The 15,919-nt window shown below is 42.2% G+C and overlaps 2 protein-coding genes and 1 long non-coding RNA gene across 10 annotated transcripts in view; all 3 read left to right on the top strand.

Annotated features, from left to right (window-relative positions):
• LOC118361900 (oocyte zinc finger protein XlCOF29-like) overlaps window positions 1-15,919 on the top strand; it is a 100,606-nt gene that overhangs the window by 40,776 nt on the left and 43,911 nt on the right. The gene's annotated exons all lie outside the window — the stretch shown is intronic.
• The window catches only part of LOC118361953 (zinc finger protein 33A-like), a 50,325-nt gene that overhangs the window by 30,779 nt on the left and 3,627 nt on the right, over window positions 1-15,919 (top strand). Inside the window, exons 1-3 of one of the 8 annotated variants that reach the window (XM_035742177.2) lie at window positions 8,943-10,335; window positions 11,030-11,160; window positions 11,360-11,524. The exons of 6 other annotated variants lie outside the window; for them this stretch is intronic. In XM_035742177.2, coding sequence (XP_035598070.2) covers window positions 10,050-10,335; window positions 11,030-11,160; window positions 11,360-11,524 — 582 coding nt within the window. In that variant the 5' untranslated portion in view covers window positions 8,943-10,049. Of the gene's footprint in view, window positions 1-8,942; window positions 10,336-11,029; window positions 11,161-11,359; window positions 11,525-15,919 lie in introns of those variants that run through there. One more of the 8 variants, XM_052485311.1, reaches the window with a different exon arrangement.
• Window positions 1,068-5,333, top strand: LOC118361901 (uncharacterized). The gene is made up of 3 exons (XR_008085495.1): window positions 1,068-1,201; window positions 1,404-1,528; window positions 5,322-5,333. It is a non-coding gene; the product is annotated as an uncharacterized LOC118361901 (long non-coding RNA).

Below are 15,919 nucleotides of genomic sequence, written 5' to 3'. Positions count from 1 at the left end.
CACACGGGAGAGAGGACGTTCGCCTGTAAGAACTACGGGAAGAGGATGCACACGGCCCATGTATAATATATGTAATGTAGTATTAGTAAGTTTGTAGTTCATTCTGTTGATTTTGGATGTAGTAGGGAGCTGGATGAGGTGAACAGAGGAAAGAATGAGTAGATTATTTGGTGGTGTAAAGTTGGTGTAATGGTATCTGTAAAAATACTTCACTGATAAAGTGATCAGATGCTGGTATTTTATAGAGTAAAAAATAAACTTGACAGAAAGTAGTCTAGATGTGTGTAATGTAATGTTTAACATTTTCCAAAGTATTCTAAGTGGGGGCACCAGATTTACAGAAATGGTAAAGTGTTAGCATAGTGTGAACAGTTATGTAGATGTAATAAAGTAATTCGTTTTCTTTCTAACACTGTTCATTCTGAACAAGTCTAAAACAAGTCATGAGATTTGATGCATAATGTAATAAGCAGTAACGTCATTCAAAAACAGCGCGCATACCCTATTCATTTAGCCACACCCTTGGAGCTATGATGCCAACCAATAAGATCCTTTCTCTTTAGTGTAAACGGAAGTGAACTGACCAAGAACAATTTCCACGTTAGCGTTATTGTTGTAATTTAGACGTTTATTAACACCATGGAACTCAAAATATGACTAATTTAACTGCACTACACCATATACTTACACCAGGCAGCGTTTAATTCGCGTTGAAGACAGGACTTAGATGTTATCAAGATAACGCTAGCTAGCTGCTAACAATGGCTAACTGCATGGTTTTTCACACTCAAATAGCCTCCATCATGGAGGTACTAGCGAATGCAGCCGTGGCAGACATCTGTAAACTCGTAGACGACGACTATGCAGTGTTTCGTTTGGAAATAACTCAAAGCCAGAAAGAAAACAGGGCATTGCGGAGGAAACTTCAACTACTGGAACTGAAGATGACACGGGAGCGCGCAGAGAGGACAATTAGAGAGCGCGTCCTCGCCAGTCGTCCCAGTAGTGTCAAGATTCTCGACCAATACAAAGGAATGGCAAGAGGTACATTTTGCAAAAGGCCGAGGCTGTGAGACCTGTCGCCCTGATCCCCTCTGTGATTAGATGTGTCAACCACATATACGGTTAACCAGAATTGGGTCTAGGTCAGATGGATAGTAGGCAGTACTACCCCTGATTACTTAGCACAAAGACACTTAATGTACTGCTTTCCTATTATTTACTCATTGAAAGCATATGATGCATGGAACATAATTATAATAATCAAATCTATGAATAGTATATCAAGAGGTTGTGGAGTGTTATCTTATACTCTTGCCAATTCTAGTGTACAATATAGTGTTGAGTATTGACAGTAGCTAACCTAACCACCTCTTTTTCCCAAATCACTTTCTCATGTGAAGGACATCTCATTGGAGACCACAGGAGCTTTGTGAAGCCAGCGGGACACAATACATGGAGAGGTGACCAACAAATCACTGTTGATGAGGGGAATGGAACCTCAACCCAGCATGTTATTGTGATAGAGGTTAGTGTAATAGTGTTACATAAAAATAGACAGTTACTTTAAATCAAATGTGGCCCGTTCATTTCAGAAAGGCTCCCCTTCAGCTATTCAGTGGCTTACATGTACATCTGCCATAGGGGAGCTTGTGAGACTTCTTTACGACATAGGGGAGACAACGACATTGTTATCCAATACAATTGATGTACCGGTAATAATCTGGGGGGTTGTTACGGTGACCAAATTACCACCACACCGGCAGTCTTGAGTCATGACCACAGCCAAAATCCACAACACCGTTTAGTCACAGAAACTAGGCTTCTCCTAGCTCTGATGCTGCTAATGGTAATTAGTAGCTTACCAAACTTGCTAACTGTCTGGTACGCAGCACTCTATTGTCCCTCTAACATCAATGCATATGTAATCGAAATTCAAATCAAACACTTCATGAGAGCTCACTTTGCGCAAAATTTCTATTGGCTATGCAATTGCTTGAGAAAATAGAGATTAGATGGGCTCTATTAATAAGAGGAGGAACCCATCAGCTTTCTATAGGCTAGGCCTACTATATTTGTTTCTCAACTTTCCTAATATTAAGCACATTGTTTCGCTTTACAACAGGAGTATAGCCTACCTGGCTGAGATGAAAATTAACCACAGAAAAGAGTCCTCCATTCTCTGTTTAAGTGCATAGAAGACATGTATTTTTTCCCCCTGCCCCTGTTCCCAAGACAGGTGCATGATAAATGGTCCAGTATAAGTCAAAACTAATTTCACACATACAGTGCTTTCGGAAAGGATTCAGACCCCTTCACTTTTTCCACATTGTTACATTACAGCCTTATCCTAAAATGGATTCAATATTTTTTTTCACACATCAATCTACACACAGTATCCCATAGTGACAACCCAAAGATATGTTTAGACATTTTTGCACATTTTATAAAAAATACAAAACAGAACTTATTTGCATAAGTATTTAGACCCTTTGCTATGAGACTCAAAAAATTGAGCTCAGGTGCATCCTGTTTCCATTGATCATCCTTTAGATGTTTCTACAACTTGGAGTCCACCTGTGGTAAATTCAATTGATTGGACATGATTTGGAAAGGCACTTGCCTGTCTATATAAGGTCCCACAGTTGACAGAGCATGTCAGAGCAAAAACCATGCCATAAGAGCTCAGAGACAGGATTGTGTCGAGGCACAGATCTGGGGAAAGGTACCAAAAAAGTTTGAAGGTCGCCAAGAACACAGTGGCCTCTATCATTCTTAAATGGAAGAAGTTTGGAACCACCAAGACTCTTCCTAGAGCTGGCTGCCTGGCCAGACTGAGCAACCGGGGTAGATGGGCCTTGGTCAAGGTGGTGACCAAAAACTCGAGTCACTCTGACAGAGCTCCAGAGTTCCTCGGTGGAGATGGGAGAACCTTCCAGAAAGACGACCATCTTTGCAGCACTCCACCAATCAGGCCTTTATGGAAGAGTGGCCAGACGGAAGCCACTCCTTAGTAAAAGGCACATGATAGCCCGCTTGGAGTTTGCCAAAAGGCACCTAAAGGGCTCTCAGACCATGAGAAACAAGATTCTCTCATCCGATGAAACCAAGATTGAACTCTTTGCCCTGAATGCCAAGTGTGACATCTGGAGGAAACCAAGCACTGCTCATCACCTGGGCAATACCATCCCTAAGGTGAAGCATGGTGGCAGCATCATGCCACCGGGATGTTTTTCAGCGGCAGGGACTAGGAGACTAGTCAGGATCGAGGGAAAGATGAATGGAGCAAAGTACACAGAGATCCCTGATAAAAACCTGCTCCAGAGTGCTCAGAACCTCAGGCTCTGAAGGTTCGCCTTTCAACTGGACAAAGACCCGAAGCATACAACCAAGACAACGTAGGAGTGGCTTCGGGCCAAGTTTTTGAACGTCCTTGAGTGGCCCAGCTAGAGCCCGGACCTGAACCCAATCAAACATCTCTGGAGAGACCTGAAAAAGTGAAGGGGTCTGAATACTTTCCAGATGCACTGTATATCAGTTAGTATGTGAAAGACATGATTAAATTAAGAATAGTGTGATTGATGACAATATTAGCCTATCACTTGTAATATTATGAATGATCACTTGTGAATGATGCCCAGCTTGTGCAGTAAGGCAAGAAACAGAGTATGCCTTTTTTTTGTGCAACTTTTTCAAATCAGTCACACACTTAATGTAGCCTAGCCCATATACCTATATGTTGATAAGGTTTGTAATCACAACTAAAGTGGCTAAATAACTTCTTAAAATTAAGCACATTCACATTCTTCTTTACAACCGGTGTAGAGCCTAACTGGCATACATAGGTGGTGCGTGAGTTTCTAGTTTGGAGAAGATAATTTTGCTTGTAAAAAATGCACCTTTATAAAGCATTACATGCATAAATTGCATTTTCAGTCATGTTTGAGAATGGTGCTTTCCCACTAATTGATTGCATTTTGCAACATCTGCGCTTATAGCCTACTGCCGTTTGCGCGTTGCTGTGCTTAAAATGTGACAAAATAGCCTAATAGTTTATCAACATTTTAAGCTAAACGTTCTGATCGGTTGGTATCAGCCTCATTGCTTTTAAAATGTTTTTTTGGTGTGAGTGGTTGTATTAATTTGGGATCAATCGCATCCCACAACTGTCCCCAGAGTATGTTTGGAATATTTATTTCTCACACAGAAGGAAAAGTTGACCAATAGAATAGGTCAACTTTTGTACAATGGGGGATAGTAGATTGACATAGGCTAGTGCTTTTGCTGTCCGTTAGGTCTACTCATCTTGTTGGCTGACAGTTCTAACATCTTCAATATATGCCTCTGAATTCGATAAGAAGGACGCACACAGTTGCATCTGTCTCCACTTGTTACTTACTGTGGAGCTGAGATGTCTGAGAGAAGGACCCAATCAGATGACAGGCATTGGCTAATAAGAATTTTGATTTGAGAGATCCATGTGAGTCAGAGTTGCTTCAGAGCACGGCGTTTGGCAGCCGGGTGAAGGGAATTATGATTATTATATTATAAACAGACACTGTGGCTGCAAAGGCGTGGATTTTTTATGGGACGTTACGGCCACACAAGGGGGATGCCGACGGGAAATTAGAGGCATTATCAAGTGCTTGTCAAATTGTGAATGAGAGACTGATGAAGTGTGTGCAGCCTGCGCAAGAAACAGAGCAGAGCTCATGCCTTTCATGCAACTCTTCTTATTCATCATTAGTTGCGTCATGCAGCCTCATGTTTTAAAAATCTAAACATATAGCACAATGTTTATCACAACTAAAGATGCATAAATAACTCTAAAATTAAGCATATAGGAGGACCTGTTTGTTTCTTAACCGCTCAACACAGAATAGCTGCATGTGCGCACTCCCTCTGAAACGATCCTATTTTATTCAGCTATGTTCAATTGTATTCTTCATACTATAAAATAATGCCACGGAATTCTAAGTAAATCTTGTTTGATAAATGTACTGGTGTAGCCCACAGCCATCTGGCATAGCCAGATCAGGACCTAACATAAGGACAGCTCAGAGTATGCTATTCTATTCTTCTGAAATAGACTACACTTTCTTCATATCATGTTTCTTTAGGCCTGTCTAAAATAAATTATAGATTTATTGTGGTGTAGGCTATATTATATGGATTTATTAGGTCTGCATCAGTGGCTTATAGGTGATGCGTGGAAGCCAGGAGATGCTTAATGTGTTTGTTGATTAACAGCCAATTACCGTGAGACTGGCAGTTACTTGCTTGACAATCACCGGCCCTAACCTCCTCTCTTGTTGTGTCAGGCTGGAGGTCCTGAAGTCAAGCACGAGCGGACTGAAGAAGAGGAGGACCCACGGCACAGCAGAGACATCCAGACTGGAGTGCTTGAAGCGCCCCTTGTAGCCACGGAGGACCCTACCACTGCCACAGCGCAGCCCAGGACCCAATGCAGCATCACGGAGGTCAGTGGAACGCCGAACGCCGTCCTCAAGTCAGAGACCGACACCAAGACTTTAACTGTAACACACAGGCTCTTACACACAGGATCTGATCATAGATCAGACCCAGAGAGACTGGTGGTGGGGCCACTGGACTGTCCTCCTGCTCCTGGCTCAGAGTATTTACCAGTATTTCACCAGAGCCAGAGAACGGTTCATTCCCATGGAGATGGTGATGCATCATACCCTGACGTTGATGATCCGTCTTGCTCTTATGCTACAGAGATGGAACCTGGCAACATGCCCTCGGGTTTAGAGACACAGACTGATCTGTCTAAAGGGGACTGGAACCAGTACAGTAGTAGTGTATACTCTGAAGGGTGCCTAGATAAGAAAGGGGAGGGTCTGGTCACAGATGAAGTGACTGTGAAAGTGGAGGGCGACGTTCCTCAAACATGGAATGCCGATAGTCACCTTGGAGACAGACACTCACAGGGTAGAGATTTCTTAGATTACAGAGAAAGCTTAGAGACAACTCAAAATGTCGCAACTAACTCCCTTTTACACACGTTCAGGGATCTGGACCCAGTGTCCACATTGATGGGGCCTTCTGATTCGTATGGCCAAATCCTTTTCGATCAGGTATTAAACTCAAACGACAGGGCTAGAGCCCAGGCTCAGGGAGGGGGAGCCACATCAGGCAATGTTAAAGAGAAACGGTTCCTCTGCATGTTCTGTAACAAAGGCTTCAGCTGCCCCCAGACGGTGGAGGTGCACCAGAGGATCCACACAGGGGAGAAACCCTACAGCTGTACCCAGTGTCACATGCGCTTTGCCCAGTCTGGCAGCCTAAAGAGGCACCAGAGGGTCCACACAGGTGAGAAACCCTACAGCTGCCCCCAGTGTGAGAAGAAGTTCTCCCACCAGCACCATCTGAAGACGCACCTCAAGGTCCACACTGGAGAAAGGCCGTTCGCCTGTACGCTCTGTGGGAAAAGGTTCTCAGAGAGGAGCTATCTCAAGATACACCAGCAGAAAAACCATTCCACTCTATAGCTTCTGATGTTTAGATCAAACCCTGCATTAGAGACAAATATACATTTAACGGTTGTCAGCAGAATAGAACCACAGATCCATTTGGAATAATGAGAGTAACAGATTTCAGTGTTGAATATTCCTGGGTAGAATATTGCATCCAGACATTGTGTGATATAAAAGGCTAAAAAGTCTGTTATATATTGTATTTGTACTGTGTAGGCTATATGATGTTCACAAATGCCTATTTCATTACTTTCATTTAACTACTTTATTTGTTTTCCATTTTTAACGAGTTAATAAATGCAGTTCATGCTTTTTTTGTTGACATGTGTATTTGTGGTTTTCATAATGTGTATTTAACTTATTTGTTTCATAAACACAAAATGGGACTTTTCTTTGTAAGACTTTCATTAAGACTCTTTAGTATACAGCAAACCTGATCTCACCCTATTCTGCATACACCTAACAGCACTTTATAACCAACATAGGACTTAGTAAATATAGTAATATACCTACCTGGGTACTTATACCCACACACTAACAAACACCTACTGTACACATCAAATAGTTTATTCCGATTTGTCTGATGTCATTATAGCTGACTTCTATTTACCCACATCATATTTATGTCCACCATGATGGATTTAACAACAATTAAGTCATTCTGTAACTACACTATAGGACTCAAACGCAGTGGGGATGGGTAAACACCATGTTGAAAGTGTTTTTATTTTCTGTGTGTACGTACCTGAGGGAGTGTATGTCTGTGTAATCTATATTAATTGTCTCTTCCAGGAGGAGAAGGGAGACTGATGGCGCTTCCCGTGTTCATTCTGTGGGAAAGCCTTCAGTTTTTGTAAACAGGGGAGATCCACCAGAGGATCCACACGGGGGAGAAACAGTTTGGCTGCCCCTTGTGTGAGAAGAGGTTCTCCCACCAGCACCAGCTGAAGATGCACCTGATGGTCCACACGGGAGAAAGGCTGTTCGTCTGTATGCATTGCGGGAAGAGTTTCTCAGAGAGGAGTAACATCATGATACACCAGCAGAAAATGCACACAGTCCATGTATTGACTATAGTGATGTAGTACTAGTTAGTTTGTAGTTAATTCTGTTGGTTTTGGATGTATAGGGAACTGGGTGAGGAGAACTGAGGAAAGAATGAGTATGATGAGGCAGAGTAGATGATATGGTGATGGTGTCTAAAAATGCTTCACTGATGAAGAGTGGCAACTTTGTCCCTTTAGATACTGGTCGAGGGTAACAGATTTCTAGTGCAAACATAGTGAGATGTTATTCACCTTGACATTATTTTGTGCAATAGAAGTACTGTACTGCAAAGTTGTTAGTGTATGACCATTTTGTTCAAATTAAATACAAAGTTGACACTGTGCTGACTGACTTGGATATTTTTGTATTGTTACAGGGACTGAGTTTCCCTTATCTCAGTCTAATCAAAACATTATACTTCATTCTTGAATAAACACATATGGACATTTTTCTAATATAATTAACTCCAATGGCCTCATATTGTTAGGTACTTGAATCAGTTTTAGACATAGGCTTGACTGGTTAACATTTTATAACATCATGTCATGCTTCTGTATGTACAGCAAAGAATGTCTTATAACCCTTTATGCTTTTCTGTATAAACTTTGTTTACAGTCTGCTGTCCCTGAAGACCTGCTGATCCAGTGTTACTGGTGGGAGAGAGTGGACCTCTGCTGGTCACAAATCCTGGACCCTGATCAGGAGCCGCCGCTCTTCCTTCCAGAGTCGGGACCAGGACCCAACCGCGAAGGACCGAGACTTCACCACAACACGACAGCTGGACTGAACAACCTCAGTCCTGGTGGTCAACAGAGAGACAGAGGCTCCAATCAGGGATCCAGTCTGCGGCCTAGACCCTTCTCTTCACAGTCTCAGTGCAGGGATGGAGCAGAGCCTGGGGCTGATAGGAACAGGAGGGTCTCTATGATAAACACGACAGTATGCATGATTGAAAGATCAGGTCACCCTGGGCTTCAGCCTTCACAGAGAGTGGTGGGAGACCCCTCTGGATATAGTCTAGCAGCAAGTCTGTCTTCTCCTTTGGCGTCACATCTAATGCCTGGTGAATGGGTTCATAGAAGAACTGGGCCTGGATGTTGCCTTCCTCGGTTACCCCACCAATACAGACAGGGTCAGGATGGGCATTCACCATGAGAGGCACCTAGCCTACAACAGATTGTGTGCAATCCCAACAACACTCAAACAATGGCTAGAGGTCCAGGAGGAAGCTCAATGACGGAGGTTCTCCTTCCTAAGTAACCTTATCAGACAAAGGAGTGTCCAGTGAGAGAAATCACAGCAGTGTGGCTAGAATTATACACAGGGGATATCTGGGAACTATCTGAAATACAGTTATGAAGTGTCTTGTGGTGGGGGGGGGGGGGGGTTACTAAGTCCCTCAGTTGAACATCTGGGTATGATCACATTCTCACATGATACAGCAAGAGTTTGAGAAAATTCTCAACCCCAACCATGTGGAAAAAAAACATTACTTTTTCAAAAAATAATTGGGGCTAAAACATTGAGATGGAAGTGCCCAAAGATGACCTCCAATCATCTTTGTGGTACCATTTGGAAGTTGAAATGTCAGTTATTAACATTTTAGTACATTTATCAGCCAAAACATGACACCCACCCTGTATTCATGAGCATGCTGTGTCTCAACCGATGACAGGCACAACACAAACACCTCATTATGCAAAACTGTGTCTAAACTACAACATGTGCAGAAAAAAACAGTTTACACGTTTTTAAATAATTAACGACGGTTAATGACAATTTTTATTAAAAACATGTTTTTTTCCATATGCTATGCAAAATGGTTAAACCTTGAGTGCCTGTTTTGGCATTAAAGTTTAAAAAAGTAACTTTCTGACCACTTCTACCATGGGCAAATATGTATGGTAAATTTCATACAAATCAAAAAGGGTTTTGGTCAAAAAGTGATTGAAATCAAATGGAACGACCCTTTTTATAGGAGTTTTAATTAAACACATACCCCTCATTAAACTTGTCATTTGAAACAGGCTTGTAAATGCCTGTTTTTAGAGAGACAGTAAACCTAGGCTAGATAAAAGGACAGTTGAATGTTTACCGTACTGAGGTGATGGAGTAAAGTGATTGTATTCTACTCTATTATTGCTAACACACTTCTTTAAACTAGTGATCTAAGCTCGAAAGACTGTTCTTAAATAGGAGATAAGCAGTACCGTATTTCAAAGAACAGCGTGCATACGCTTTTCATTTAGCCACACCCTTTGAGCGACAACATCCTTCCTCGTCGGTATAAACGGAAGTAAACAGTAACTAAGAACAATTTCCACGTTAGCGTTTTTGTTGTTATTTAGACGTTTATTAACACCATGGAACTCAAACTATGACTCATTTAACTGCACAGCATCACATACTTACCCCATGTAGTATTTAATCCGCGTTGGAAACAGGACTTGATTAATAGAGGTTAGCTATCTAGGTAACGCTACCGAGCTGCTAAGTTAGTTAACAATGGCTGCTAACTGTATGGTTTTTCACACTCAAATAGCCTCCATAATGGAGGTTCTAGCGAATGCAGCCGTGGCAGAGGTCTGTAAACTCGTTGACGACGACTATGCAGTGTTTCGGTTGGAAATAACTCACAGCCAAAAAGAAAACAGTGCATTGCGGAGGAAACTACAGCTACTGGAACTGAAATTGTCACGGGAGCGCGCAGAGAGGACAACGAGAGAGCGCGTCCTCGCCAGTCGTCCCAGAAGTGTCAAGGTCCTCGACCGATACAGAGGAATGGCAAGAGGTACATTTAGCAGAAGGTCAAGGATGCGAGGCATGTCACTGGTTCCCCTCTGCGCATGTGTAATTTTAGATATGTTAACCACATATGGTTAACCAGAATTGAGTCTTGGTCAGTTTTTGGATAGTTAGTATGCAATAGTTAATCTGATTACTTGGCTATCTTGGGCAAAGACACAATGTAATTTAACCAGATTCTTTATTTACTGCATTTCCTTTTATTTACACAATGAAAACAATGTGATACATGTAACATAATACATTGATCAATAAACGGTATCAATAAGTTATGAGATGTGTTATCTTACATTCTTCAAATCAAATTTTATTTGTCACATACACATGGTTAGCAGATGTTAATGCGAGTGTAGCGAAATGCTTGTGCTTCTAGTTCTGACAATGCAGTAATAACCAACGAGTAATCTAACCTAACAATTCCACAACTACTACCGTATACACACAAGTCTAAAGGGATAAAGAATATGTACATAAAGATATATGAATGAGTGATGGTACAGAACGGCATAGGCAAGATGTAGTACATGATATCGAGTACAGTATATACATATGAGATGAGTAATGTAGGGTATGTAAACATTATATTAAGTGGCAATTCTAAACGGTGGCAATAGTGTACAATAGCTTTGAGCATTGACAGTACCTAACTTAACCACCTCTTTTCCCCCAATCACACTCAGGTGAAGGACATCTCACTGGAGGCCACAGGAGCTTTGTGAAGCCAGCAGAACACAATACATGGAGAGTTGACCAAACAATCACTGTTGATGAGGGGATTCAAACCTCAACCCAGCACGTTATTGTGATAGAGGTTAGTGTAATAGTGTTACATTAAAATTACAGTATATCAAATGTGATCAGTTTATATCAGAAAGGCTCCCATCAGCTATTCACTTGCTTACATGTACATCCTAATTTATCTGCCATAGGGGAGCTTGTGAGACTTCCCTATGACATTGTTATCCAATTGAACAGGATACTAGTAACAACCTCCTCTCTTCTTGTGTCAGGATACAGAGGCTGCAGGTCCTGGGGTCAAGCTTGAGAGGTCTGAAGGAGAGGAGGACCCACAGCACAGCAGAGACATCCAGACTGCAGCAGCTGGAGCTTCCCCTGAAGCCATGGAGGACCTCACCGCTGCGCCCCAGCCCAGGACCCAACGCAGCATCACGGAGGTCAGTGGAATGCCAAACGCCGTTCTCAAGTCAGAGACAGACACTGAGACTTTAATTCTAACACACAGCCTCTTAAACACAGGATCTGATCACAGATCAGACCCAGAGAGACTGTGGCTGGGGAAACTGGGCTGTCCACATGCTCCTGGCTCAGAGTATTTACCGGTATTTCACCAGAGCCAGAGGATGGTTCATTCCCGTGGAGATGGTAACGCGTTACACTCTGGCGGTGATGATCCATCTTGTTCTTACGCTACAGAGATGGACCCTGGCAACATGCCCGTGGGTTTAGAGACACAGACTGATCTGTCCAGAGGGGACTGGAACCAGTACAGTAGTAGTGTATACTCTGAAGGGTGCCTAGATAAGAAAGCGGAGGATCTGGTCGTAGATGAGGTGACTGTGAAAGTGGAGGGTGATGCTCCTCTGACACTGAATGCAGATGAGACTCCGTTAGGAGAAGGACACTCGCAGGACAACACCAGTGACTTCTTAGACTACAGGGAAAGCTTAGAGACAAATCTAAATGTCCCGACCCACTCACCTTTACACACGTTCATGGATCGCGAGTCAGTGTCCACGTCGATGGGGCCTTCCGATTCACACGGCCGCGTCCTTTTCAATCAGGTATTGAACTCAAACGACAGGGCTAAAGCCCAGGCTGAGGGAGGGGGAGCCACATCAGGCAATAGTAAAGAGAAACGGTTCCTCTGCATGTTCTGTAACAAAGGCTTCAGCTGCCTCCAGAAGGTGGAGATCCACCAGAGGGTCCACACCGGGGTGAAACCCTTCAGCTGTACCCAGTGTCACATGCGCTTCACCCAGGCTGGCACCCTGAAGAGGCACCAGAGGGTCCACACAGGGGTGAAACCCTTCAGCTGTACCCAGTGTCACATGTGCTTCGCTCAGGCTGGTGACCTGAAGAGGCATCAGAGGGTCCACACAGGAGAAAGGCCATTTGCCTGTATGCACTGCGGGAAGAGGTTCTCAGAGAGGAGATACCTCAGGATACACCAGCAGAAAAAACATTCCACTCTATAACATAAAGTCACCATTCCACTCGATAGCTTCTGAGATTTAGATTAAACCCTGCATTAAAGGTAGACTCAACGAGATGACATAAATGCACAAAGTAAACCGCAGGAGTGGGTCAATTTCTACAACAACTAAGAGCGTTGTAGTGCAAGGCCCAGACATTGTGGGATACAGCGCCTTCAGAAAGTATTCACACCCTTTGACTTTGTCCACATTTTGTTGTGTTATTGCCAGAATTTTAAAATAGATTAAATTGAGATTTTGTGTCACTGGCCTACTATACACAATACATCATAATGTCAAAGTGGAATTATGTTGTTTTTTTTCAATAATGAATAAAAAAATGAAAAACTCAAAGTTCTTTTATGACAAGCCTAAATAAGTTCAGGAGTGAAAATCTGCTTAACAAATCACATAAGTTACACAGAGTCACTCGGTGTGCAATTATAGTGGTTAACAGGATCTTTTAACCAGTACCTCATCGCTGTACCCCAGATTCAACCACTTAAACATCGCTGTAAAGAACAGATTCAAGTGTTGTTGGAATAAGTATATACACAAATGTACAGTGTAAATGTTTGAGGTCCTGCATTCAGGAGTGGGGATGGGATTACTGTATGTTTTGCCTTGCCGGCAACTCTACCTTTATGGTAGAGTTGCCAGACAGAATCCACTTCAGAAGCCACTTCAGTAAAAGGCACATGACAGCCCGCTTGGAGTTTGCCAAAAGGCACCTAAAGGACTCTCCAACCATCGCAAGATTCTCTGGTCTGATGAAACCAAGATTGAACGCTTTAGCCTGAATGCCAAGCATCACTTCTGGAGGAAACCTGGCATCATCGTTATGGTGAAGCATGGTGGTGGCAGCATCATGCTGTGGGGATGGTTTTCAGCGGCAGGGACTTTGAGACTAGTCAGAATTGAGGGAAAAGTACAGAGAGATTCTTGATGAAATCCTGCTCAAGACCTCAGACTGGGGCAAAGTTTCACCTTCAACAGAACAACGACCCTAAGTACACAGGCAAGTCAACGCAGGAGTGGCTTCGGGACACATGTCTCTGAATGTCTTGAGTGGCTCAGCCAGAGCCTGGACTTGAACCCGATCGAACATCTCTGGGGAGACCAGAAAATAGCTGCGCAGCGACGCTCCCCATCCAACCTGATAGAGCTTGAGAGGATCTGCAGAGAAGAATGGGAGAAACTCCCAAAATACAGATGTGTCAAGCTTGTAGAGTCATACCCAAGAAGACAAGGCTGTAAAAGGTGCTTCAACAAAGTACTGAGTAAAGGGTTTGAATACTTATGTAATTGTGATTATTCAGCTTTTTAATACACTTGAAAAATGTCTACCTGCTTTGTCATTATGGGGTATTGTGTGTAGATTGAGGGGAGAAAACAATTGAATCCATTTTAGAATAAGTCTGTAACGTAATAAAATGAGGAAAAAGTCAAGTGGTCTGAATACTTTCCAAATATACTGTGTGTGTGTCCAATGGTAACTCCCAGCACCATTTTTTTTCCAATGGTAACTTTTTTTATTGTTGCAAAGAAATGAACTTTTTGTCCTAAATACAAACCGTTATGTTTTGGGCAAATCCAAAACAACATCACTGAGTGGCACTCTTCACCCCCCCCCCCCCACTCCTTTTGCCCTCAGAACAGCCTCAATTTGTCGGGGCGTGGACTCTACAAGTCGGTGAAAGTCCTTTTGAATAGTGGACCATTCTTTATACACACAGGAAACTGTTGAGCGTGAAAAACCCAGCAGCGTTGCAGTTCTTGGCATAAACCAGTGCACCTACTACCATCCCCTGTTCAAAGGCACTAAAATATTTTCTCTTGCCCATTAACCCTCTGAATGGCACACATACACAATCCCTGTCTCAATTGTCTCAAGACTTAAAAATCCTCCTTTATCGACACAGATTTGAAGTGGATTCATCAAGTGGCATCAATAAGGGATCAAAACTTTCACCTGATCAGTCTGTTATGGAAAGAGCAGGTGTTCTTAATGTTTTGTACACTCAGTGTACAGTATAAGCCTAAAGTTTGTTACATGTGTTTGTACTGTGTAGCCTATATGATGTTCTCAAATGCCTGTTTCATTACTTCCATTCAACTACTTAATTGTTTTCCCATGACACCTTTAATGAGACAATGAATGCAGTTCATCAAGTTCATGCAGATTTTTATTTTAGACTTGTATGTGTGGTTTTCATATGGTGCATTTAAAACTGGTTTGTGTTTCATAAATACAAAATGGGACTTTTCATTCCAAGACTTTCTTTGAGACTCTCTTTAGTATACATCACATCTGATCTGACCCTATTTTGAATACACTGGTAGGGCTTTATAACCAATATACACTTACTAAATATACCTACACATACCCACACACTAACAAACACCTACTGTACACGTCAAAATAGTTTAGTCAGGTTTGTCGGATGTTTACTTATCATAGCTGACTTATTTTTTACCCACAACATATTTATGTCCACCATGATGGGTTTAACATCCATATGGCTATTTTTCTGTATATCTAATAGGACCGGGACTATACCAGTATCGCGATATTCGTTAGTGTCGTGGCAAGGAAACAAAACACAAAGCGGATTTAACTTTTTTAGGAAAACAGCCCTAATGTTGAAAACAAATATCATTGTGTTTTCATCCAGACTCACATTTATTTATTTTCCATAACACACAATATGTTACATACAGCAGGTTTTTAAAGGACCAAAGAGTTGTCTGCTTTGTGTTAAAAAAATTACATGAAAAAAAATATTGCGGTACTGGTATCATTCCTGCTCTAATATCTAAGCATACCTCTTGAGTCTTCTGAATCCTCCTGACTGTGCCACCTGTATGAGTCATAATACCCACAAAAGCTAGCAGTCAAACAAGGAAATGGCTCCAATCGTTTTCCACCATTCATTTCTCCCAAAGGGGATTTTAGAAACACTAAAAGGGGATGTATTTTGTATAAGCCTACCCTGGTGTGACGCTTTGATAACTGTGTAAATCTCTCTAGGACATGATGACTTTCATAAATTAAATTCACCTGTAGTTACCCCCCACACACACACAAAAAATGAAATGGTAATTAGCTGCTAATGTGGCTATCATAAAGAACTACAAATGCCATGATGATCTGGACGGGACTACCAAATCGAGGAAAAGGTAAGATTCTCAGCATTAATGTTAGCTACGTTTAGTAATGAATACATTGGCTACATTTCTTTTAAATGGACAATTGTGAACTGTCTTGGTTAAGTAAATTGACACAATACCTGTTGGCAAAGGTGTCCGCTAGAGATAACGTGCAGGAGTTTGCAGGGATTTGTGGTCCTGTATGAT

This window comes from Oncorhynchus keta, chromosome 29 (genome assembly GCF_023373465.1).
Source record: "Oncorhynchus keta strain PuntledgeMale-10-30-2019 chromosome 29, Oket_V2, whole genome shotgun sequence".
NCBI classification, from domain to species: domain Eukaryota; kingdom Metazoa; phylum Chordata; class Actinopteri; order Salmoniformes; family Salmonidae; genus Oncorhynchus; species Oncorhynchus keta.
The sequence above is the reverse complement of the archived record's forward strand: the minus strand, read 5'-3'. Positions and strand labels throughout refer to the sequence as shown.